The sequence below is a fragment of the Panicum virgatum genome, chromosome 2N, assembly GCF_016808335.1.
Source record: "Panicum virgatum strain AP13 chromosome 2N, P.virgatum_v5, whole genome shotgun sequence".
NCBI lineage: Eukaryota > Viridiplantae > Streptophyta > Magnoliopsida > Poales > Poaceae > Panicum > Panicum virgatum.
Genome location: NC_053146.1, coordinates 59,912,140 through 59,937,988, shown reverse-complemented (window position 1 = coordinate 59,937,988; position 25,849 = coordinate 59,912,140). Strand labels below are relative to the sequence as shown.

Sequence of the window (25,849 nt, the reverse complement as noted above, 5' to 3'; positions counted from 1 at the left end):
AAAAGTTCAATGCTAAGGATACTGATGAGAAATTAATGATTTTATCGATCATCAATACCTAATGGGAAAATATTAAGATAAGTCACTTATGGACAAATATCAAAATAAAGGGAGCAATCCCTCAATTCTAGATAAATGTAAGAATCAGGGGGAGCAATCCTCAAGATAAGTTATGTTAAAGAGCACATTTGACATTAATGGTGAGTTATTTCTTTTATTATCAATAAGGATAAGATAATGTAATATGCCTCTGGGCATAATTAAGCTCAAAGAAAATGAAACTAAAGTAATAAAATGAGTCTCTAAGTAATAAAAATCCTGAGTTCTAAAAAAATTATATTTATGAAAAGGAAGATAATGTCATTAGTTTCTATTAGAATAAAATTATGTTTATTTCCAATGTATACATTCATATTATTCTTATATGTTGGAATAGTGATCTTTACTTAGAACATATATTAACAAAAGGCTATGAAAGTTTTTCGAAATATGGTACTATTGCATAGTCCACATTTCGTGGGGGAGAGTGGAACTTTCATTGATAAGTTTATCATGTGTTAGTTTCTTATGTGTAATTTAATTGACAATGTTATTTTTATTATGAACTATATGCTACCTTTAGAACTGAATACTATTTCAGTATCATATATCACCACTAATGTCGCTAAGTTGAAAATTAGAAGGGAGCTCTAAAGTAAGGAAGAATAATATTAAAAGAAAATAAGTTAAGCTTACTTATGAATACTTGCTTTAGCTCCTTGTGGTGCTTTTGTGCCCACATGAAGATCTTTGATCAATCCCACTTAAAATGAAAGGGATTGATTATGTCATAAAGATTTGATGGCACTAGTTGCTCATCATTTGAAAAACTATTGGAGTCCATAAGTGATACATAAGTACAATAAGAAACAAGTTATTAAACAATGGGAATATTGTGTACATAAGATCCAGATTTTCTTTTATCTGGATACTAAGATTGTCTTGGTGATATCTCTTAAGTTTTGAACAATAATGTTCACCAAGATAAAGGTCTAGGAAATGGGTTGATTCCCATTAAGGGCAATAAATTTGCTTATGTTATGGCAGACGTAAGTATTATATGTTTAATTAAGTTATAAGTTGCCCTAAGTATCCTTAAAAAGATCGGGATATCTGGGAAATAAGTCCAGAACTGGACCCTTGGAAAATCATTTAGAACACTTCGCCTTATTGGCATAAGTACAAAAGGTGTTATGTTACATGCCCACAAGTAAAGAGTCCAATATTTTGGACAATTATATTACAAGAAGTGTTGATACTGAGAAATTCCACATAAAGTATTATCAACACTCTTGTGGGAGAAGTCATATGTGGAAGTCTTCAACCAATACTTTCCCGAAAGGCATCATTAAAGATGCAAGTTAAATTGTGGCATGTCTTGAATTATACACCGTCAAATATGGATTTGTGTCCCTGATCCATATCATTTTAAAAATAAGAAATTGCTTTAAGCAATTTATCCCGGAAATTATTAAATGAAAGAGTGCAATTTTGGATCGAGTAACATGTCGAGAGGTATTCCCAGACCTAAGACATTGTGAAAGATTGAATCCAGAATCAAACATAAATATTTAAGGCCTAAATGAACTAAGTTTAAGACTAAGTGGTGCTTAACAAATTAAGTATGTCATAAGTGTTGAGCATCAAATAAGTTCTAAGATTATGATGCTCAATATATAAACATTAAGTGGTGTGACATAAGTTCTAAAGTATTGGGCATCATGTTCAGAGGCATAATAGATAAATGACAGCCCGTTAACTAAGGGACAAGATATGATTCTAAAAATACGTTGGTTTTCTTCCTCCTTTAAAAGTGCATGCACATAAGAATAAATATATGAGGATAAATATATATGTTTAATACATATAAAGGAAAACCAACTGCACTCAGTGACTATTATAACCCCATCTCCCCATAAGCCTAAGAGGAATCACTTTGATATTGTATGGGAACCATGGTCACTTAGTCCTGTGGTACTTAATTGACTACAGTGATTGATTGATCTGGTATACCATCTTTTGAAAAGTGAGTCCGTAAGTTTTGTATAAGCATAAGAAATAAGTTTTGGAACTCCTAAGTTAAAGAAGTTCATTTGATATGGGGTGGCGTACTATAGCAACTGGGTTCAATAGTATTTATGACTCACCATTGTAATTCTTTTGTCTTGGTGCGTCATTTTGTTGAAAAGTGGACTTATAAGTTTAAGTTAAACGATCAAGGGGGAGAATGTTAGAACCGAGTGACTATAGCAACTGGGTTCAATGGTATTTATGACTCACCATTGAATTCTTTTGTCTTGGTGCGTCATTTTGACTCATCATTGAATTCTTTTGTCTTGGTGCGTCATTTTGTTGAAAAGTGGACTTATAAGTTAAGCCTTACGATCAGGGGGGAATGTTAGAACCGAGTGATCTGTAAAGCTTAAACAATAAACTTATTAAATGATGAACAGTAAAATAATAAAATAAATTAATGGAAGCAAAACTAAAGCACGAGAACGAACGTTCCCGTCCCGTTCTGATCGGGAACGGAACCAACCCCAAGTATGTCGCCCCCCCCCCCCCCCCCCCGCTGTGAGCTACGACTATAAAAAGAGAAGGGGTAAAACCCTGTTAAGCATCCGATCAGCTCGTTGTGGCCATCACCGGGGTTTTGTGACCGGCTCAAACACACACACATACACAGAGGCAAGAGAAGAGAACAAGAACGAGAAAAAGATGAGTGGCTCTAAAGATCAAAGTATGCATTTCATGTCCTTAAGTGGTTCCTTTTTGAGCTAAAGATACTAGAACTTCTAACAGTATCTTGACAGCATTTCTACTTTCTTAACCAAATTTTCTGCTCTGCTCCTAACCTAAGCACCTGCCAGTTTCGCCGAGACGACGCGGCGATGTGACCGGACAGCAGCTTCCCTATATGCAGGAAGGAACAAAGGCGCTTATCAAGAACCTGAAAGCTCGCACTGAGGAAGGTACCAGTGGTGGTACACACTCGTGTAGCATCGGCGCCAGATAAAACCAATGCTCGATCTCATATCAACAAGTCACGGCTGGCCCTGGCCGTGGCCGCGCTCCCCTCCCTTCTTGCCTGGGCTCCTGCCTCCTGCCACTGCCAGAGCTCACATCGATCACGTCGACCGGTGGCGCGTAGCGAGCGCCTCTCGATCGCGCGCGTTCCGCCCGGCATGTCGGCTTCCTGCAGGCAGGGCATCTGCCATCTGGGGCTCGGCATCGATCGATCAGCCACAGGCAGGCAGCCAGCCATGGCAGGCGAATCTGAACCTCCTCCGCCTCCGCCTCGAGCAGCCTGCCGCCCAATCGCCGGCCTCCGCCCGTCTTGTCACCTTCGTTCCTTATCCATCCACTACTTGAGGGCATCGCGCGCTTGCTGCGCTTTTGTTTGGGTACTGTACGTCTGCGCGTACAGCTTGCTGGTGTGTGTGTATTCCTAGCTACACAGTAGTACGCTCGCTGGAAAGAGCTAGAGGACCCTTCATGCAAATGGAAAATGCACGTGTGTGTATGATGCGATGGGTTTGGTCAGATGGAGCAATGCATCCACTGCCACTTCTAGTGTGGAGTAGGTGGCTAGAGTGTTGTTCATCTTCACTTCTTCAGGAACGGCGAGATGTGGTTTACGCACAAGCACACAATAAGCTGTGCTGCTTGGGATACATCATGGACTCATGGTGTAGAAAGAAAGGAATAGAGAAAAGGCATAGATGAGTACAATGTTTGTGAGCTAAAAAAGGCTACGATCGAGTCGGATTATGAAAGGGCATTAGGGATTTTCCAAAGTGGATTTTCCACTTGCCCTTGTGAGTTGTGACTCGACTTGTTGGCCATTCATAAGATTTGTTCTTCCAAGAATATGTAATCATAGACTGTATATTGAGAGAATCAGTCATTGATCAATGATCATGCAGCCAACAGGTGGGATGACCAGGCTAGTGTCGACTCGAACTTTCCCCTTGCTACAGTTCTCTTGGGCAATTTCGAGGGCGACTCCTTCTTCCTCCGCCGCTCCGCCGGCCCCCTCTCCTCCAGCGCCATTCCGGCGACGGACTTGAGAGGGGGCCCGGCCCCTTGGCGGGTGGATTTGTATAGCAGTAGATCTAGGTGTAGGTCTTCGTGCTCCTCTTTCCCAGCGGCGACTTTTATGTCGGCGTCTAGGGTTACCGTACCCCTCCCCTTCTCCAGCGGCGGCGACGATGGCGTCGCTGACGTCGTCGGCTCTAGCGAAGGTCCATGGAGGAGGTTAGTTATGCTTGGTCCTTTTGCGTTTGGGATGGAGCTTTTGTTGCCTCCTGGGGGCTTGTCTTCCTCGTCGGGATTTGTTTCGCCGGCGGTGGACTTCCCTTCCTGTCGGCTTTCTTGGGTGTTTCCTTGGCGGGCCGTCGCAGATCTGGTGCTGTGCGTCTGCTGCTCGTCAGTGGTGGTGCCAGCTTCACCTTGGTGGCATCTCATCGTTCCGTGAGGGGGATGTGCTTGCCGGACCTCTGCTTCAAGGGTGCAGCGGTTGCTGAGGGCTGGGTGGAAGGTTGGTGGTTGGATCAGGCTCGAGTCTCCCGCGGCGGCGTTCGGCGGCGTCGGCGAGCGCGGATTCAAGGTCGAAGGAACTCGGGGCGTGTCCCCGGCCGTTGGGCGACCAATGATGGTTTATTCTTCTGCGGCTCACCTCAAAGCCTTTGTGCGATGGAGTTTCCTTCGATTTCTGGGCGAGCGGTGGCCGGAGCTGGCGACTTCCGGTGGCGAGGTTCATTGGAGTCTCCGGCGTGCATAGGGGGCAGGGACCTGGTTGTAATTTTTGTTTTCACTGGCCATTTGTGCAAGTTGGGTGGGACAACTGCCCTCTGTTTTCTTGGACGACATACTTGTATTCGTACGTGTCTTTGTACGGCTTCCTTAACTTGGAATACAGGTATGTTTGCTAAAAAAAATGCAGCCAACAGGTGGGATGGGAAGCTACCTTTCCCCATTTGGAACCATTATTATTCCACCATTTCTTGTGAAATTCCTTCAAAATTCGACAAAATCCTCCTCCAAAATGATGTTGGCATCTACCAAACCTTGGGAGTGTACAGGTACGATGTCGTGAGCATGCCATGCCAAAACGCAGCAAGGCATTCAAAAGCGACGGCGACCGGAGGCGAAGCCACCCGTGGGTCTGCCGGTCGGTGCGCGGCCACCGCAGCCTTGTCCCCGTGCACCGCGCTCCACGGCGCGGCGGGCCCTGTCGCCTCGCCTGTGACAAATATACGTGCCGGCCAGCGCCGAGCCCCCTCGCGCTGCCAGTTGCCACCCCCAGAGCAGCAGCTGCAGTTAGCCAACGCACACCACCCTCTCCCTCTCTGTTCCATAGCAACTAGATAGCGCGCGCGAGCTGAGGCCGCCCATGGCCGGAGTCCGGGAAGAAGAGTTCGACGAGGGAGACGTGTGGGACGTGCTGCAGGGCGATCAGCATCAGGCCGGCAGCACGGAGGCGGCGGCGCTCGTGGCGACTCCTCCAAGGAATAGGAGGGCCATCAGCGGCAAGGACAGGAAGCCCGCCGCCGTGGCCAAGAGCGACGGTATGGTTATGAGCAGGTCGAGGCCGTCGGCGCCGGTGGCCATCCCGGCCGGCAGCGGCTCGTCGAGGCGCGGCGGCGGCGAGGAGGAGGACGAGGAGGACGGGGGGGAGATGCTGCCGCCGCACGAGTGGCTGGCGAGGAAGATGGAGCAGATGGGCGTGTCGTCGCCGCCGGACCAGGCGTGCAGGGGGCGGAGCAAGGGCCGGGAGCTCACCAAGGTCAGGGACGCCGTGCTCCCCAAGACCGCCTTCTCCGAGCAGTAGCTCAAGCTAGGAGAAGAAGCAGGTGCTGGCACGCACACTGCATGCGAGCAAATGTAACAATGCCGCACATGCTCATTGCTCAGAGCAAGCTAGCTAGCTAGCTACAATGCAAGAAGATGTGCATTCAGGCGTTTAAATTCTTAGCTAGCTTATCGACATGCATGCTCGATCATTAGCTAGCTAGTTTTAAAAAGAGGTAGCTAGCTTCTTTTTTGGGCAGTATCAAGTAGTGAGGTTGCCTTAAGTAGGTGTAGAAATGTCATCAAGTAGTATGTTTTTATTGTCTAACTACGTTGTTGCAAGGTTCTGAAGATCAGGCATTGGGATTTGATGCAACATGCATGCATCTAGGCGATGTGCCTGCTAGCTAGTTGGAGCTGTTGCTGTGATCCCATGAATGTAAACACATAGGACGTGTTCTACGGCCTAGTTTGTACCAGTGTTTTCCTTACCGATCGGTAACCGCCGGTTACCGCCGATTTTTACCGATACTGCTACTAGGCGGCAACCCATACCGGCGGTAAATTTCGAAAAATTTCGCCCGAATTTAAAATTTTTAAAAATATTTGAAATAAAAAAGGAAAAAATATGGTAAGAAAGTAGAGATGACATACATCATTCTAATATAGAACATGTTCAAATATTTGACTATTTGGGCACTCAAAAAAATAAAAAAACTTTCGGACCGGTAATCCCGAGCGGTATCCTCTAATCCCGAGCGGTATTCGGCATTTTCCGAGCGAAAATCGGCGCGTTTGGACCGGAAACCACTGCATTGTGAGTATTTCTTGATTTTACATTGATTTTTAGATGTTTGTTGTGTAGCTATATTCAAAAACATGTGTTCATATTAGCTATATGGATCCATTTGTTCATGGTAGTCGGATGTTAATTTGTTCATTTTAGCTATATGTATATATGTGTGTTCATATTTCAAATATGTACATATATTTTCATTTGTTCATTTGTTCATTTGGACCGGAAACCACTACTATGTATTATATATATTGACGATGATGGTTTGTGAGGACTATGGTTGTGATGATTTGCATGGACTATTGTTGTGATGATCTATATGGACTATGGATGTGAATTTCTATTTTTATGGATATGAACTTCTATTCTATGTATGTGTAAATGTTATATAATTGTTTGATATATACCATCAGTAATGATATTTACAAAATTACGGTGAAATGCTGCCAAAATTTTTAATTTTCCAAAGTCATACGGTGTTTACCGGTTAAAAACGACGGTTACCGGTCGGTAAACATCGATTACCGGTCGGTAAACAACGGTTACCGGTTTTTTTGAATTTGAATTGTCATTTCGAGCGGTTTCTAGCGGTTTTCGGCGATTTACCGCCGGTTTACCGATACTGCTAGTTGGCGAAAATCGCTTTACCGTCGGTAAGGTGAACCCTGGTTTGTACTACTTTGTAGGCTGCATGCCATGCATTGCAGCCACTGGCACAGTGAGCCACATGCCTTGTCTGATCTGCATTCTTTATGATCTGATCTTATCTGGTCCTGGCACTGCTGGCTTCTGCTCTTATTCTTTCTGCTTGTTTTTTTGCAAGATTTTTTTTCACATAATAGAAAACTATTCTTGCCTGTGTATCACAGAATTCAGCTAGCCTTTACCTAGCTGATGCTGATACTCGATGAGAAAAAAAAGAGAGCGGCATATATGACTTATGCATTTAATCACAATCCACGCTTTGAGATTGCTGATGGTTGTACTTGTACGCCTCAGAAACGACATTCTTCATGAGATCAGTTTTTTTTCTCAAGCTTGATTTCAAGAAGGCTTTTGACTCCGTCGAGTGGTCTAGCTTTGATGCCATCCTTCGAGCTCGTGGCTTTGATTCTCGTTGGCGCTCCTGGATTTCCAACATCCTCGACAGTGGCAAAACTGCGGTTATGCTAAACGGTGTGCCGGGGAGGTGGATCACTTGCCATCGTGGCCTGCGCCAAGGTGACCCTCTTTCGTCCTTTCTGTTCATAATTGTGGCGGACATGCTGTAGCGTCTCATCAGACAAGCCGCGTTCGACGGCGAACTGCGATACCCGGTGGACGACTCCCTGCCTTGCCCGGTCCTACAGTACGCGGATGACACGCTAATTCTAACCAGGGGGGACGTCCATTCCATGCAGGTGCTTAAGAAAATCCTGGACAACTTCTCCTTGGCCACTGGACTTGCTATCAACTTCCAAAAGTCCACCTTTGTCCCTCTGAATGTGGACACTCACACTGCCGCGGCGATGACTGCTGTGTTGGGTTGCTCCCTGTCCTCCTTTCCACAGACCTATCTTGGGCTGCCATTGTCACCTCACAAACTGCGTGTCTCAGACTATCAACCGTTGCTCACCTCCTTTGATCGCTACTTAGCTGGCTGGAAAGCGCGCCTACTTAGTTCTGGTGGCCGTCTGGTTCTAGTTAACGCTGTTCTTGGAAGCCTTCATATTTACTACATGTCCTCGATCCTACTCCCCAAAACTGTTCGAGATCTGTTAGATGCCAAGCGGCGTGCCTTCTTCTGGACCGGAGACGAAAAGTGCAGTGGAGCTAGCTGTTTGGTGGCCTGGGACCGTGTGCGCCTGAGTCGTGCGGCAGGTGGTCTTGGTGTCCAAAACTTAGAGGATGCAAACCACTGCCTGTTGATGAAATTTGTCCACAAGCTTCACAGTCCTGCAACCTTGCCTTGGCAACGCTGGTTCCACTCTCATTTTGGCCCCGGGTTCCTAGCGACTTCAGATTCCTACCTTGCCAAGCTGGTTCTTGGCGTTCTGCCACTCTACAGATCCCTGACGAAGGTGACTCTAGGAGATGGTGCCTCAGTTTCCTTCTGGCATGACAGATGGTTGCTGGACTCAACATTGGTGGATCGGTTCCCTGCCCTCCACTCCCACACCATTGATGACACGGTTACCGTTCGTGCGGTGATCACTGATGGGCTTCTGCCTTATCTGCGTCCTCGGCTCACCCGGACGGCTGCGGTTGAACGTGATGTCCTGTCCGAGCACCTCTCCCAGGTCACCCTGACTGATACTCATGATGTTAGGGGCTTGCTACCCTGAACATACAACCCTTCACTTCTAGGGGTGCTTATCATTTGCTCCATGATTCCCTGGTCCCTTCTGATGTGGTGCGCATTTGGAGTACTCGTCTCCCTACCAAGGTCAAGTTCTTTGCTTGGCTTTTGTATCATGACCAACTCAATACTCGTGCACATCTTTTTCACAGGAATATAAAGACCCAAGATGAATCAAAATGTGAGTATTGCGCAGACACCCTGGAAACAGATGTGCATATCTTCTGTGTCCTAGGGCCCAAGCTGTCTGGACTCGGCTTCGCTTCGTGGTGCACGAATCCACCTTGAGACGCCCCTGGGATGTCACCCTTCCTTCTTTGCTCCCTGGTGCTGTCAAGGATGATGTTATGATTCTCATCTTCTGTCGCATCCGGAAAGCTCGCAACGCCAAGATTTTCGACCATCGGGACTCCTCCCCTGCTGAAGTTCTTCGCCACATCACTGCTGATATTGATGCTTGGAGTTGTAGATATAGAAAGCTGGCTACGGAGCTCCATGCTTGGCACGAATGGATTGTAACTTGCTAGACACCTCTCCCTATTCTTCCTGCTCTCCTCATGTATTTTCTTTGCTCGGGATGCCGAGTACTACTTGTAACCGGACTCACAAGTTTCAAATGAAATAGTAGGTGGGGATCTCCCCCCCCATGTATTTCAAAAAAAAAGATCAGTTTTTTAAAGAAATTTAGGAGATCAGTTTCACCGAGGATTTAACTCCTTATTTTACTGTGTTTCAAAACAAAAGATTCCTTATTTAAAATTGGAGAGGTGAGGCAAGACCCGACGAGGTTGAGGATGTTGGAAAATGACCCTTTGAGGAGGATCTTTGTGAGATGATAATGATCAATTATATTCTATAGCGTATTTCACTCCTTAAAAAGATCGAACTTCATGTTAGTGTATGAATGATGCATCAATAGATTCACATTTCAAACAAATCCTTATGCTATTATGAATAATTAGCCTAAAATAATCCCCCTATATCTATATCTTAATAAACCACATATACCGTTATAGAAAAAAAAGATCTAGCATAATTTAGACCATATATCTATATCTTAATTACCCACCTCTGCTATAGATTACAGAAAAATTAGATCCAACCTAATTAGATCTTTTGAAAATATAAATCTATAAAATAGCAATGGTCACATCTACTCTAACTATCATTAGTCATGATCAGTCCTGGTCATGATTGTGATGTATACAAGTTAAAGTACATTTACTCACAAAAGAGTTAAAATATATTCAAATTCTATGCGTTATGTGTATAATAAAAACTCTATTTGCCTAATCCCTTCATTCCAAACTACAAGTCACTTTAGTTTATAGGAAATTTATAAATATCTGCAATATTAAAGTAGGTTCACTAGATAGACTAAATATGTATTGGTCTATATTTCCATAACCTTAATCGAAACTAGATGGATTTTCTTTAGGACAAAGATAAAACAAACTATAATTCAAAATAGAGGAAGTATTAACTAGGAGATATATAATATAAATTACTTGCACGTGCAACTGAAGAAAAACAGAGGGAGTAATTTACTAGTGCCATTTGTGTATGAAACAAGGGTATTTTGGATTCCGATTTCCTCTTTTTTTGAAACTCTGCTCTCGCTCTCTCCCTCCCTCTGCTTTTGAGCATCTCTGCTATCTCCTGCATTGACTGTAGCGCACTGCATGCGAATATAACGCTGGAAAAAAAAGAAAAGAAGAAAAAAAAAGTCGCACAACATTTTCTCATTAACTAATTGGGCCAGGCCCAACGGCCCTGATCGAGATCTCGAGCCGGCCCACGATTCCAATCTACCTCAAACTCACAATCGATCTGAAAAGTTTCTCAAACTGTGAGTTTGTTTCCGAAGTCAATACTCGTCAATTGCTGATTATATCTCTTTTAGCGTCTATTTTCTGCTCCAAACTAAATCTGCCGAACCATATCCTTTTTGCCAATTCTGATCCAATCTAATCCATCGCGTGAAGGCCTGTATATGAGATACAACAGGAACTCGAGGGGCTTGCCGTAAAAGCCCCGCAAGAGAGGCCCCCAATAAATAGAAGCGACACGCCACCCCTACCAAACCCTACAGCGAGTTCGTCCCCTCCTCCTCCCTGCTGCTTCCGCCGATCGACTTGCCCGCTCGATTCCGCGAACCCCTCGGCCCGATCGGCTCCTCCGGTCGCCTCCCTCGGCGCGCGCTTCGATCGGTGAGCCCCTCGATCGCTTTCCCCCAAAAGAGTCGCTGGAATTCGGTAGGATTCGGCGGGTTTCTCGTCAGTTCGTCAGCTCAGTCTCTTGACGTTCTCTCGATCGATTTGATCTTTGACCAGGTTGCTGGCGTTTGCGGATGGCCAAGACTTGCTTCAAGATGGAGCATGACCTAGGTTTGTTTGATTCTCCTCTCTTGTCTCGCGCGCTGTTAATTTAAAGCTCTGCAATAAGGCTCCCGACTGTGGTAGATTGGTTTGAATTTGCCGGTCGTGCTAGGTTTGGTTGAATTTTTCGGTGGTTTAGTATTATATTGTTTGAATTTATACGATGGTAGCAGGTTGGATTGAGCTTATCGATGGTAGCTGATTGGATTAAAAATATTATGGTGGAGTAAATTGGATTCAATTCGTTGATAGTTTTGAGCTTAGAGGTGTGGCTTCTCTATCAAGAGGCATCTATATAATCGCTGAGAGGTGGTTTTGTTGGTGCCGTTGTTCCTTGTGATTGGAGTTCACTTAATGGTAACCTTTTTGGTATTGAAAAGAGTTTGTTCGGGGGATCGTTTCTTATGTTCAGTTACTTGCGGTAATATAGAGATGTTTCAAAATTTAGCGATGCTCTGTTTCATGATTAATAATTCTGCTTTACGGGATTGGGAGTGGAATTATATTGCTGCTGTACCAAAGATGCTGTTCTTTTAATGATTAGGTCCATGCATGATTTTCGCAGTTATTCAGTTTTAATCTCGACCAGTTAGTGACTGCAACTGTACAAGTATTGTATAAATTTATTCAAGCTGTGTGCTGACCACTGTTTGTCTGCACCTTTTTTATGCAATGTCTTCCACTTTTCGGTATTTAGGATCGGTGCTACAAAAGGATGGCGACATTGATGAAGATGTTAGGCATAGAATTTCAGCTGGCTGGTTGAAATGGCGGCAAGCTTCTGGCATCCTTTGTGACAAGAGGGTGCCACAAAAGCTAAAAGGCAAATTCTATAGGACATCAATTCGTCCGGCGATGCTATACGGTGCTGAATGTTGGCCTACAAAAAGGCGACATGTCCAGCAACTGAGTGTAGCAGAGATGCGGATGTTGCGGTGGTTTTGCGGGCACACAAGGAGGGATAGAGTCCGGAACGAAGTTATTCGGGATAGGGTCGGAGTGGCACCAATTGAGGAGAAACTTACCCAGCATCGGCTGAGATGGTTTGGACATGTCCAACGAATGCCTCCTGAGGCGCCGGTGCGTAATGGGGTTCTTGAGCGGGTCGACAATGTAAAGAGGGGTAGAGGTAGACCTAAACTGACGTGGGATGAGTCGGTTAAGAGAGACCTTAAGGATTGGAATATCTCTAAAGAGATAGCTTTGGATAGGAGCGCTTGGAGACTAGCTATCAATGTGCCTGAACCTTAAACTTATTTCTTTCGGGTTTCATCTCTAGCCTACCCCAACTTGCTTGGGAAAAAAAGCTATGTTGTTGTTGTCGTCGTCGTCTTCCAATGCTTGTACCCCCTATTGTGAGTAACTCTTGATTAATATTACAGTGAAGAGGCAGTCTGAATCTGCCAGGATCAGGGATAAGTACCCAGACAGAATTCCTGTAAGAGATGTTCAGCAATTTGTCTAAGCATTTTTTCTACACGCATGCTCCCTTGATTGCTTACCTTGTGATCGATGATTCAGGTGATTGTTGAGAAAGCTGGCAAGACTGATGTCCCAGAGATCGATAAAAAGAAGTAAGTTTATACTTACATTATGTTGAGAGCGGTGTACTGCCTTGTTATGTTATTTGCTTAGCTTCACATCTCTTTATGCTCAAGCATACTCAGCAATCAGAGCATATTTGGATGAAACACCATTTTGTATTTTCCCATGGTTTTATTGGTTCCTAAACATCGCTGTACATGCTAATTACCTTTTGCTTCTGCAGGTACCTTGTACCTGCTGATCTCACCGTTGGCCAATTTATCTATGTGGTGAGGAAGAGGATCAAGCTGAGCCCGGAGAAGGCCATCTTCGTCTTTGTTAAGGACACTTTGCCACCCACTGGTATATATTGAACAAATGTTGCTGTTGATTCAGCCCATATTCCATCTACACGCTAGGTTTGCCTTGTTTTCCTTACTTTGCTGTTACGTTGATTCAGCCTCTTTGATGTCTGCGATCTACGAGGAGAACAAAGATGAGGACGGCTTCCTCTACATGACTTACAGTGGCGAGAACACCTTCGGCTCTGCCTAAGCAATCGCACCCGTCACTGTAAATAAACAAGCGTGATCAGGCTGCTGCTGCCGTCGCAAACATGGTGTACATACACGTTGACTATGCTGCCGGATCGCTTCATGGCTTAATGCGTCCTTAGGTAGTCAAATACTATTTGCTTCTGGATTGAAACATTTGCTATTCCACTATTTCTGCACTTGCCTTTGGGCTCGTCTGTGATTGGCTTTGTCTGTGTTCATTATGTTCGTTTTAAATTGCCACTGCTGCCGGCGTAGTCATCATACTCTATAATTTTCTTGGTTCAACCGATAGATTACCATTGCTCTATCCGGTTAATGACAAAGTTAGCCTGTCGTATTGTTTTTGGCTGGGTAAGTGGATGCAAGGCCTGATTATCTAAATTACAGTCTTATATAGAATACAATATGTTGGACTATGTCGGGTTGCGATTACGCTACAACAATCCATATTCATGTTTCTCAAGGCGATTTCAGTCGAGAAAACCGAAGCTCATGTGTTCCAACGATGGATTCCGGATTCCAACTGTATGAATTCTGCATAATTGGTGAAGCTATTGGCTGTGCAGCATTATGAATGGTCGCGTATAGAGAAAAAAATGGAGTTGTTTTTTATTTGTGTAATTGCACTTTTGGTGAGCACGCTGGCAGGCTCTAATGATGCCGCTATCCGTAATGAATAATGATGATGTTCTGGGCGACAGACGCCGAGTGTTCTCAGCCTCTTGGGTCGTCCTCGCGGGCTGAAGCGTATGTCTGAGTGTCTGACGGGCCACTTGAAATTGAAAAGCTTGGAACAGCCTGTTCACCGCCTAGAATTACTTCCTTGATTGATATGAATATTAGTGCGATATGATTTTTTTTTAATAATAGACTTACGGGAATGCTGTAAAGTGATCTTTAATAAAAGCAAAAAAAAAACTTATTTGTCATCAAACTTTTCACGGTGAGTTTCGTGGCAGTAACCTAGCAACGCATGCATTGTCGATGGAGTTGCATACATGCATGTAAATTGGTAATCATTAGGTGTATTTTCAATCCTCTTAATTTCAAAATTTTATATTAATATTTTAAAATAAGATTTGATTTTGAAGAAATAGTATAAAACTTTAAACTAAAAAAATTAAAGGTGCACCTAAGAATCACTAATTGACAATCTAGTTGCATACTTAAGCTACCATACGGAGTGATTATAGTTGGCAGTACTGCTTAGCTGGAACGAATGACACGTTAATAAATCTGCCAAAACACACCAAACGAGCTGCTTATAACGATGTGTCGTGGTGCGGCAGCTGGACTAGATGAACTGACATGGATAATTGCAGGTTCGCCGCGGGGCTGGCCATGCCATCTCCTATCCCTTTCGAGCAACAGTGGCAGGCCAGGCTTGGCCCCAGCAGGATCTCCTGCGCCGAACCAGTCCCCATGGCAGGGCGCGGCGGCGAGGTTGAGCCGTTGCGGCCTCGCGGGAGGGAGGGCGCGCAGAGATGGAGCGGGCTCTAGCGGCAGAGAAGATCCCGGGGGTGGGAGGGCTGAGGAGCGAGGAGAGCGCGGGGAGGGAGTGCAGACAGACACGACGACGGGGCCCTGGCCTCGTGCAACGCCGCAGCAACGTCCATGACCCGTCCCCAAGCCCGATGCAGCAATGCCAGAGTATTCTATCCGTGGCCTGATGCTGTGTGTTTACTGGCTGCTAGCTGTCTGTTACCGTGACAATGTGTGCCGTGTGGTTACTGGTTGCTTTGCGTCGCTGTATGCTACCAGCAGTACTTGTGCCAGTTGTGCGCTTGTGCCTCCCTAGCTGTTTGCCTGTTTCTGAATGGCACGAATAAGTGTGTTTAGTCCATCCTTGTGCATCAGCGTCTTCCATTATCATGCTCTCTATTTTATAACATCTGAAAGCACAATAGATGATCCCGAAGGGATCGAATCCTTCCTGCCGCTGCTGATGGCCTCGGATCATCATCAGATCCGGCCTGTCGGTGAGCTCTCGGGACGCCCTTCAATCGGGTAGCTGCTGCGGCCTCGAGAGGATCCATCAGAAAGAGAAAATTTTGAGGAGAAAGAAGAAGAAATAAAAGGAGGGAGGAAGAAGAAGAAAAGGAGAGCCCCCTAACTTTGGATGCTGGCTCCGCCGCTAGATCCATCCATCCATCGCACCGGCACGAAGGCACCGCGCCACTCTAGCTCTGGATGCTGGCTCCGCCGCTGGATCCATCCATCCATCGCACCGGCACGAAGGCACCGCGCCACTATATCATCACGCACAACGCCACGCATGAACACCCGCGCATCGCGCGCATGGGGTGGTGTGGTCCGGGTCGGGCCTGAGGCTATGTCCAACGGAACCCCGGAAACGGCCCTCTCACCCTACATAGCGGCTACAGTTCTCCCCGTATCGCATCCAACGGCACCCCCCATTTTCTCCCCCCCTGTCCGGTGAGCACGTTCGTGTCCCCAAATGTGGGGGGAGGAATCCGTCCCCCTACGCTCTGGTCGTTGCTCTCGTGCGGTCGGAGCGAAACAGTTGCCGTCTCAATTTATTGCTCGTATATTGTATAGTAGTACAAATACAGTACTATTTTTTTCGGAATTTAAAAATAATAAATAAATAGTTAAAGAGTGAGGTATAGTGTATAGGGGAATAGATATGGGGGGAATGGTTGGAGAGAAGGAGTTATAGGGGGAGGAATCTTTTGGAGGGAGGTAGTAAAATATAGTAAATAGTACGTTTGGGGGGAGTTGGATGGGGGGAATGGTTGGAAAAAGGCTGAGAGAGAAACAGGAGCGTCCCCGTCACAGGTGACCCTCGCTTGTTCAGTAACTGGCCGGCGAGTGGGCCCAGAAGCAGCAGCCAGGCCCAAATCTGTCACCAGTTGGTGTGGTACTCAGCTGGACGGAGGAGGATTCCAAGGCAGGAAAAAGAACGGGAAAGAAAAAGGAGAGGAAAGGCAAAGCGATGTGAATGTGATCCGAACGAAGAAAATCCAACCGTCGTCTCGCATCCCCATTAAAGAGGAGGTCCGAGATCCTCCCATGGAGTAGAAAATGGGGGTAGCAATATCCAATTGCTAGCATGGCGTCAGAACCAGATCGAGCTCACAGGCTACCGGTCTCAAGTCTCAACTCAAAGAGGGGGATGAAGCGAGATTCTCGTACGTACCAAAAAGGAAAAGGCAAAGGCAACGGCCCAAAGAGCCAGGGTTTCCCGTTTCTTTTCTTCACGGTCTTTGCATGACCCAACTTGTAGCACTAGTTCTAGTATTTCTCACTCCATATCTGATTCTACAAAAATATTGCTTCATTTCTGGGCTCCTCCCGAAAAGAAGAGGCGACGGGTGCACACGAGGATCGTCACGATGATCACAAACAAGTGTAGGCTTATTATATATAAAAAAACTAGTGTAGGCTCAGTGTCTAGAGGAGGGGAACTTTATTAATGTGCGCTGATAGACTAGAGATATCCACCCTGTTCGCATGGCTGCTTCTCCAACCAGCCAACAGTATTTTTCTTTCACACCACTCCAGCACCAGCATTCAATCACCAGCCAGCCAACAGTATTTTCCTCTCACACCACTCCAACACCAGCCACCAGCACCAGCGCAGTGAACAGAGTGATCCTGGTTGGCTCCGCTGGTTTCGTTCCCAGACCGTAGAAGGCACATCAGGTCCTCTTCAACTGCAATTTTTTTTACTGCAAATCTGTGGAGGGCCTTAATCCGAAAGTGAAAAAAAAGAGCAGTAGAAAAAGCGAAAGGAGTAAGCAGTCGGCTGCTGACCAGAATCAAGCAATGAAAGATGCGGCGGCATGAATGAATAAAGCGAAGACGCGGGCCACAGAATCCGGCCCAGCCCGGCCCGGACCCACCCCTTAAAAAAGCTGGATTTGTCGTACTGCCCCTTCTATCAGCAGTCAGCACTCCCACGTTGAACATTACGACTCTCCTTTTGTTACTGAGGATGACGTGGCACTTTCGTGTTTACCCGCCTCTGTAGCAATCCGTTGGATTGCCTGTCCTCCGTTACTCATGAAAGTGACCGTGCTTGGCCGTAGACGCAACTGCATCAGCTTATCAAGTCAATCCAGGGTAAATCGAAGTGCACATATTCCATTATTTTCGCGTGTAACAACGGTGTTTGTTTTCTTTCAAAAAAAAAGAACGGTGTTTGTTCAAACCCAGGCTTTATGTTCAAATGGTGTCGTCAAAACAGGAAATGGAATATTACTGGATCTCATCAGTAGTTTGACGCCATGTATCTTCATATATCACTTTTTTTAAAAAAAAGAGGAAAACGTTCGCGAGAGGGCGAGAGGGAGAGGCAAATTCCAAAATTTTTAAAAATAAAAAATTTCGATTAAATCATCTAGCGAAATATACCAATGGGCCTGCTGAGCCAGCAATTAATTTGCCACTACTCCACCCAGCCCGGCCCAGCCACCAGCCACCTCTCCCCTTCCGTTCTTCTCCGCAGTGTCCGCACACCCCACCAACGGTTGCACGGTTCCCCACTCCACTCCACTCACCACACCACCGCCCCAGACTCCACGCTGAGCTCAGAACCCAAGAAGACCCGCGAGAATCCCAAGTGCCCGCCCAGCAACTCCCAACCCCTCGCCCGAGCAGGCCGGCAATGCCCGTCCAGGATCCCTCCTCCTCGCCCTCCGCCGCGCCCGGCGGCGGCGGCGCGCGGCCCAAGCGCACGTCTTCGGCGCCGATCCGCCCCGCCGACTACGCGCACAGCCCCGCGCACCACTGCGTCGCGCTGCGCGACGCCGCGGGGCTGCAGGCCATCCTCGCGGGCCTCCCGCCGCTCGCGCACCCGTCCCGCGTCCTTAACGCCGCCGACGCCGCCCGGGAGGCCCGCCTCGCGTCCTCCGTCGCCGCGGCGCTCGACCGGCGCGACGTCCCCGGCGGGGACACCGCGCTCCACCTCGCGGTCCGGCTCCGGCTCCCCTCCATGGCCTCCGCGCTCGCCGCCGCGGGGGCGGACCCCACCCTGCAGAACCACGCCGGGTGGACCCCGCTCCAGGAGGCGCTCTGCCTCGGGTGGAGGGACATCGCGGCCTGCCTCCTCCGCGCGCACCGCCTCGCCGCCTGGGCCAAGCTCCGCCGTCGGGCGCCCGCGCTCTCCGCCGCGCTGCGCCGGGTCCAGGACTTCTACCTCGAGGTGGATTTCCACTTCGAGAGCTCCGTCGTGCCGCTGCTCTCGCGCGCCGCGCCCTCCGACACCTACCGCATTTGGAAGCGCGGCGCGGACCTGCGCGCGGACACCACGCTAGCGGGGTTCGACGGCCTCCGCATCCGCCGCGCCGACCACTCCTTCCTATTCTTCGGCGAGGAGGCCAACGCCGGCGGCCGCCGACTGCCCCCGGGCTCGCTGCTCGTGCTCCACCGCGGCCGGCGCGAGGTGCACGACGCGTTCGCGGCGGCCGCGGCAGCGGGCGACGAGGACGCCGCCACATCCGACGCGGCCGCCTACCGGCCGGGGCTCAACATCACCTCCGCGAGGCTCGTGCCGAGGACCACCTGGCTGCGGAAGGAGAAGACGGAAAACGTCGGCGAGTGGAAGGCTCGGGTGTTCGACGTCCACAACGTCGTCTTCTCCTTCCGCACCCTTAAGGCCACGAGTGCCGGGCGCAAGGATTTCACCTTCGAGCTGGCCGGAGACGAGGACGGCGGCGACGACGACGAGTTCCTGCCGCTGGAGATCCGGGACGACGACGAAGACGGCGACTTCCTGGTCGCCGACATCCCCCCGCCGCCAGCGCGGCGCAGCTGCTACGTGCCCGGGCGGCGCAGCGTGGCGGGTCCGCCCTCGCACTTGGGCACCCCGCAGAGGCGGAGGAATAGCGTGGACGTGCCGCGGCGGCTGCCGGCGTGCGCGTCTGTGGGGCGCGGCGAGGACGGCATCTTCGGCCGGCATTCAGGGACGACGACGACTGGGGGTGCCAGGTGGAAGGAGGAGGAGACGGTGAAGACGCTGCGGCCGTCGGTGTGGCTCACGGAGGACTTTCCGCTGAGCGTCGACGAGTTCCTGCCGCTGCTGGACATCCTGGCCAGCCGCGTGCGTGCCGTGCGCCGCCTCCGCGAGCTGCTCACCACCAAGTTCCCACCAGGGACGTTCCCCGTGAAGGTAACAGCTCTAGCTCTGCTCTCCTGCTCACTCAAGAACAGAAAATTGCTCTTTTTTTTGGTTCTAAATTTCCAGTGGCTGCCCGATTCTGCCCGTTTAGTTACCAAAAATTTTCACCCAAAAATTTTCACCTCCCCTTTAAACATATGTATGAAGCACTAAATGTAATTAAATAACAAAACTAATTACACAGTTTGGATATACATGACGAGACGAATCTTTTAAGCCTAATTAGTGCATGATTAGCCATAAGTGCTATAGTAACCCACATGTGCTAATGATGCGGTCAAAGGGCTCAAAAGATTCGTCTCGTGGTTTCCAAGTGAGTTCTGAAATTAGTTTTTTAATTAGTGTCCGAAAAGCTCTCCCGACATCTGGTCAAACTATTGACGTGACATCAAAAAAAAATTTGTTTGGAACTAAACGGCCCCTGAACAAGGCAAAACACTGTCTGCTCCACATCTGGTTGCAGATTTTTTTTGTCTTGAGAGTTTTAAGGCCTAGTGATTCTTCATTGCTGTAATTGGGACAGTTCAGCTGTCATAATAGCAATGACATAGGAAGTCAATGAAGAATTGGTGGTGTACTGGCGTGCTACCTGTGGAGAGTAATCCCCAGGGAAAGAAAAAAAGTCAAAAATTGTGGAGACTGATAGTTTCAACGGTTCTTCACTGTTCAGTATATTGCTGAATACTAGTACAATTCGACCTGAGTAAATGTGAGACAAGCATTTAAGGCACAAAATTAAGGAAATTTACTCAGCGCAGGTACTCACCTGCATACTGCAACGAACATACTCCAGTTTGATGAATGCTAGGGAATTTCTAAGAAAAATGAAATCTTGATAGTAGTAACTATAAACCTGGCGTGTTGGAAAGTAGAGCTGGTTCGGTGAGCACTTATCAAAGTCCACTCCATGTTTCACAGAAATGGTGTTCGCCTGAAGTGCAGACACCACCACTTTGCTGAAACATAGCAACCTGTATCTGCACCTTTGGCTGTTTATTGGCTTAGTAAATTGTATCATCATGTCTAAAGGCTGTGTGCAGTGCACCATCTGCTATTCTTGGAAGGGTTATCTTTTTCATAGATCATTTCTGTACTCCCGGATGTAATGCAGCTTTGGGGCAAAACAACACCTTTGCATTGAGCTGATTTATTGGTTTCACGGTCCATGTAGGTTGCTATCCCCGTTGTGCCTACGGTGAGGGTGGTCATCACATTCACCAAGTTTGTCCCCCTTATCGAGCCAGAGGAGTTCTTCACACCGATGTCGAGCCCCAGCCTCTTGGCAAGCCCAGGGCCAGGAAGCATCATGCCGAAGCCTGACACCCACAAGAGCTCCTACCTGAAGTGGAGCTCGAAGAGCTCAAGATCCAAGCCCGCGAGCCTGTCGCAGGTCGCTGACAACACCGACCCTTTTACGGTGCCGAGCGACTACACCTGGGTGAACAGCCTCGGGTCCAAGAACCATGACAAAAAGTCGTCCAAGTCCAAGAAGGGCAAGACTAAGGAAACCTAGAGGTTGAGATCGATCTAGTGGTATTGTGCAAGTGAAATCTATGCACAAACGATTGCCCAGAATCTGTAATTACCAAGGATCTGGGATGTGCCTCGCCATTAGGGCGGTTTAGCTGCCAGAGACAGGGGTTAGAGTGTGTCAAACTAGGCCTGCCATTTTCTTCTCTTCTCTCTTCACCAGTTTCTCTTTTTCACTGATTGTTTCAGCAATGTGTTGTAAAACTTGGCACTACCAAAATGCAAGAATCCCATTGCCAGTTCTGGCGCATACAGTCAGTTGTATCTCCCTCCCTAGTTTCTGCAAAAGGTTTGTGGATGGAAGAACACAGGGCACACATATGGCACTGGAACAGTTCTGAAGACGAAATCTGAACTGTCTGAGCTCTGAACTCTGAGGTGCATGCTCATTTTGTGTTTGCTTGAGATGGATGATTCCGATTCCCTTGTGCATATGAAAGTACAAAGTGTGTGGTACTATGAGATATTTGACCATGAAAGCGAGGCGGTGGATGGAACGGAATGGTGTATTTTGCTCGGGCAGGCCTACGATGCATGATGGCTGTGGCCACTGCTGCGCCTGCTAAAGATGTCTGCAAGCAGATGCAATCCCTGTGTTTCGTGTCCGCGCTTTGCACGGCTGAATCATCGGCCTACTTGCCGTAGGCTTTACCGGGCATGCCTGCTCTCCACAAACATTCCCTTCCTCCCTGTCACAAATCAGAAATGGAGAGGGACTGCACCGGAGCATATGGCAGAGTTCTTGCCATGGAGTTTCGGTAATTAAATTCTGAGCATTTTTGTCTTGTTTTTATTCAGATGTCAGTGGGAAATGCTGATCCTTTCTCGTGAACCAAAGGTGATCACATTTGTATCCTTTCAGTTTTTGTTTCTTTCGAGGAAGTTTTGCTAGTGAAACAAAGAAGAAGCGTCTGTGGTCGTTTTAGGAATGAGCAGAAACAAATACTCTGTTAGTTCAGGTTTATATCTCACTTTTCACCCCTGGTGTGAGTACGAAGGAAATCGATAGATTTGTGAACAAAACCAAGGACAAGGTTGGGTGACAAGATCATTTCATAAGAGCAGCATGGGAAATCATGCATCAGGATTACTGTTTTACATACCTAGTGAGTGCTCCTACTCATCACATTTCAGCATTTCACAGAGAGATGTTCTCTCATCAGCTACGTACGTCACTTCCAAAGGGAAGACATCTACCACGGTCAACCAGACAAATAAAAATCTAGACAGATCTTTCATGCAAATTTAAAGGTGGAAAAGCATGAGAGCACGGTCAGGATCGGTTCCCCCTTTGGACCTCCGGGTGAGCAAAAAAGAAGATGCAGGCAAGGATGAACGGGGTGACGATGTGATGCTCCGGCCCGGCCGGCCCTACGTCTGCAACTACTGCAAGTACTTGACGTGATCTTGGTGTGGCCTGCGGTGTCCCGTAGCTAGCTTGCTCGGTTCTTTCACGGGAGATTTCTGCGTGGCGCGCGCGAGATTTGTCTTTTTTGCCGTTCGTCCCGTATGAGCTACTGTGTGAAGGAGACGATCAGACGAAGGCAGGTGCTAGGACGGGGCCGGAACTGCTCCAGGTTTTCTCTTTCTCCACTTGCCATCTGACAGTTCGATCGACCACCAGAGGTTTCCTTTCAGGATATATTTCGCTGAAAGATGCTAGTACCTTTCGCTGGAGATGCTCTATGTGGAGAGCCGAAGTTGTCGCCACGTACGCGAGCACATACGCGCTACGAGCTCGATCCTGCGCGCGCCATGGCCGCTGAGGCGCCAAGGAGCTTGGCAGCGTCGCCGGTGGCCGACGACGTTGTACGGCAGCTTGCAGATGATGATTGATGAACCTTCTCCTAAGCTAGAAGTGCCTTCTTCTCTAATTTTGACGCAAAAATTCCATGACATGATAATTCATAAAAATTCCACTACTGGAACGAGCTAAAGGTCTAGACCAAAAGTACCAGCTTATATTGTAACCGGTACTGATATTAGGCATTGGTACCGGTTGCAACAGCAGCCGGTACTCTTGGCCTGCGCCAAGCGCCGGAAAATTGCATCGCGTCGGAAACCGGTACCAATTGAATATCAAAAACACCGGTTAAAATTATGAGCCGGTTCCGATTGACCCCTGCATTAATGGCACCGGGTAATGGCACGACCCGGTGCCTTTGGAGCAGACATCGGCACCGGGTCATACCACAACCCGGGGCCAATGAAGATGACAAGCTTTATGTACCGGTTCAAACAACCACCCGATACCAACAACTCACGATATTTTAAAGTCCGGCCCTCGACACCTAGCTCTCATCTCTCTACCCCTCATTTCTCTCCCTCTCATCTCTCTACCTTATCCTCAGTGCCCAGCTCGTCGCTGCTCTAGCAGGCCGGCCTGATGATGGGCTCCCCGCCCAAGCCCGGGCTGCACCAGCAAGCGGTGGCGGCCGTGCAGCAGCTGGACCAGAGCGGGGAGAACGACTGCGGCGAGGTCGCGGGGAGCAGTGGTGGCAGTGGTACTGGCAAGGAGAAGGCGCGGATCAGCGGCGCCGGGAGGTCGTCGTCATCATCGGGGAGGAAGAAGGTGAGCAGGCCGCGGTTCGCGTTCCAGACGCGGAGCGCCAACGACATCCTGGACGACGGCTACCGGTGGAGGAAGTACAGCGCCCACCCCAGGTTCGTCGTTCGGTTTCTCGATCCATCTCTTAATTACTACTTAGTTTCGCATCACTTGTTTTCATCCGAAGCGCCGCTGGTGGAGCGCGCGGGCCGTCGACGGCCGCCGCGGGAGACGTGGAGCGCGTGGGCCGCCGCCGAGGAGCACGGGAGCCAGCCGTCGGAGCCCGCCGTGGTGATTTTTTCTTTTTTTTCTTAGTTTTCAGATGCATGTGGGATTGTATAGCTTGTATCTATCTTGTGATTGATTCTTTGAATGATTTGTGGGATCTATGGATTTTGCATCAATCGATTCATATACTTTCGTTGATTCTTCGAATGATTTGGCATTACTGGTGAGCGATGCGAGGGGAACGAGAGGGGATGGGAGGGAATGGGCTTATTTTTTTTGTTTGGCGAAAATGTTTTAGTACCGGTTGGTCTTTCCAACCGGTACCAATGGATGCCTAAGGCACCGGGTGAAAAATATGGTGTCCTAGACTGAGGCCAATGGTCTCGGTTTGGAGTACCGGTTGTAAAACTGATGCCTAAGCCTCTCTTCAACCGGTTCTGAAGGCTCGTTTTCTAGTAATGTTCTAATAATTTTGGAAATAACATATGTGTAATTAAGGTGCGTGAACCGAATATGGGCATCATATTAACCGAACATAGCTTGGAGTATGCACAGAAGACACCAAAACTACTAGTCCTCAAAACACGCACGCTTTTGCCAAAGACTCCAAGCTAGAGACACATAAGCAGGCAAACAGACAAACGACAAAGCTCAGGCTCATGTTCAGGCACGTTCGCAAAAAAAAAGCTCATGCTCATGCATCGCTGGTTCACTACAATTACGCAGCTTTCCGAGGATCAACGGAAACCTGACTCACATACACCTTGCGGCACGCGCAATCCGAGTCCTCGATCACGCACCTCACGCGCGCACCTCGCCCTGCCCCCGATCGAGCCCGATCTTCCGTCGTGTGCATCCTCCATGGCCGGCGCCGCCTTGCCTCGCTTCCTCCTCCCGCAGCTCTCTGCCGCCGCAGTCCCTATGCGGGTGGCGGCTTGCTCGCCCACCGCGAGAACAAGCTGGGGGCCACCGCCACCACCACGACGGACAGGTCGCTCACGGCCAGCGGCCCGTGCCAAGATGGGGGACGGCGACGGCGACGGCTACGGCAACGAGCTGCCGCCGCCAGGTTCTACCACGCCCGGCGCCATGAAGAAGCTTGCAGTCAAGGGTATGTACGTACATTCAGTCCAGGGAATCTTAAGTTGGGATACAATGATTTGGAAATATACCAAGACAGAATATACAGAATTCACGTATTTTGCAGAAATAAAAAGGTGAAATATTTTGTAGAAATATATAGTACTAGGCAATTATGACCGTACGTTGCTACGGACAAAGTTGCTATAAGTATCGGATACGTATTAATGGCCATACGTTAATTTGTAAAAATCTACGTAATCGAGTCGTGGACGGAAGGGTCAGTCCGACTTCATACGGAATGGAATAAGATCCATCTGTCAATAATATGAGATAGACCGAACCAAACGGACCAAACTAGAAATTTAGGTAGAAATCTTACTCGCTTTAGAAATCAGTATAATCATTTGATATCCATAATTGACTGTTGGACCAAGTGTGCGGGGTTTTGAAAAAAAAAAAGGTGCTTAACGTGATACATCATACATTATCTTAACTACCAAAAATACCTATGCGTTGCCACTTGCTACTAGGGATGGCACTCGTGGATGCAGGTGCGGGTGCGGCGAAAACTCGCCCGCAGACAGACCTGCGGGGTTGGACCCACCCGCGACAGACCTGCGTTTGATTTCTGCACCCTCACCCGCTGGGTTTCGGGCGGGTGCGGATGTGGCAACAAACATAATAAAAATGCACAAATTCATCAATTTGAATAGTCAAACAACATATTTTCATAAGTAATAAGTGCAAGCTAACAATAAATCCATAAGTTCAAACTAATAAAAAATAATTTAGCATGGCAGCACCACCACTGTGACGGAACCGCCAAATTAAAACTCTAATTAAGCGTAATGGTCGTCATTTGAACACATCAGGCGCATTAGCTTAACGGCTTA

The 25,849-nt window shown here is 48.0% G+C and overlaps 4 protein-coding genes across 4 annotated transcripts; all 4 read left to right on the top strand.

Moving 5' to 3' along the window:
• The first annotated feature begins 5,333 nt into the window (after window positions 1-5,333).
• On the top strand, window positions 5,334-6,309 carry LOC120661487. The gene has a single exon (XM_039940366.1). It carries the CDS (start codon window positions 5,435-5,437, stop codon window positions 5,870-5,872), a length of 438 nt encoding a protein of 145 aa, XP_039796300.1. The 5' UTR covers window positions 5,334-5,434; the 3' UTR covers window positions 5,873-6,309.
• A 4,684-nt stretch (window positions 6,310-10,993) lies between these two features.
• On the top strand, window positions 10,994-13,748 carry LOC120661486 (autophagy-related protein 8A-like). The gene is made up of 6 exons (XM_039940364.1): window positions 10,994-11,176; window positions 11,300-11,353; window positions 12,727-12,782; window positions 12,866-12,918; window positions 13,113-13,231; window positions 13,329-13,748. Exons 2-6 carry the CDS (start codon window positions 11,317-11,319, stop codon window positions 13,421-13,423), a joined length of 360 nt encoding a protein of 119 aa, XP_039796298.1. The 5' UTR covers window positions 10,994-11,176; window positions 11,300-11,316; the 3' UTR covers window positions 13,424-13,748.
• Window positions 13,749-17,922: 4,174 nt separating this feature from the next.
• Window positions 17,923-21,355, top strand: LOC120661485 (ankyrin repeat domain-containing protein 13B-like). The gene is made up of 2 exons (XM_039940363.1): window positions 17,923-19,558; window positions 20,739-21,355. The coding sequence occupies exons 1-2, from the start codon at window positions 18,056-18,058 to the stop codon at window positions 21,078-21,080; spliced, it is 1,845 nt and encodes a 614-aa protein (XP_039796297.1). The 5' UTR covers window positions 17,923-18,055; the 3' UTR covers window positions 21,081-21,355.
• A 2,131-nt stretch (window positions 21,356-23,486) lies between these two features.
• Window positions 23,487-23,960, top strand: LOC120662842 (probable WRKY transcription factor 50). The gene has a single exon (XM_039941907.1). It carries the CDS (start codon window positions 23,487-23,489, stop codon window positions 23,958-23,960), a length of 474 nt encoding a protein of 157 aa, XP_039797841.1.
• Window positions 23,961-25,849: the final 1,889 nt, after the last annotated feature.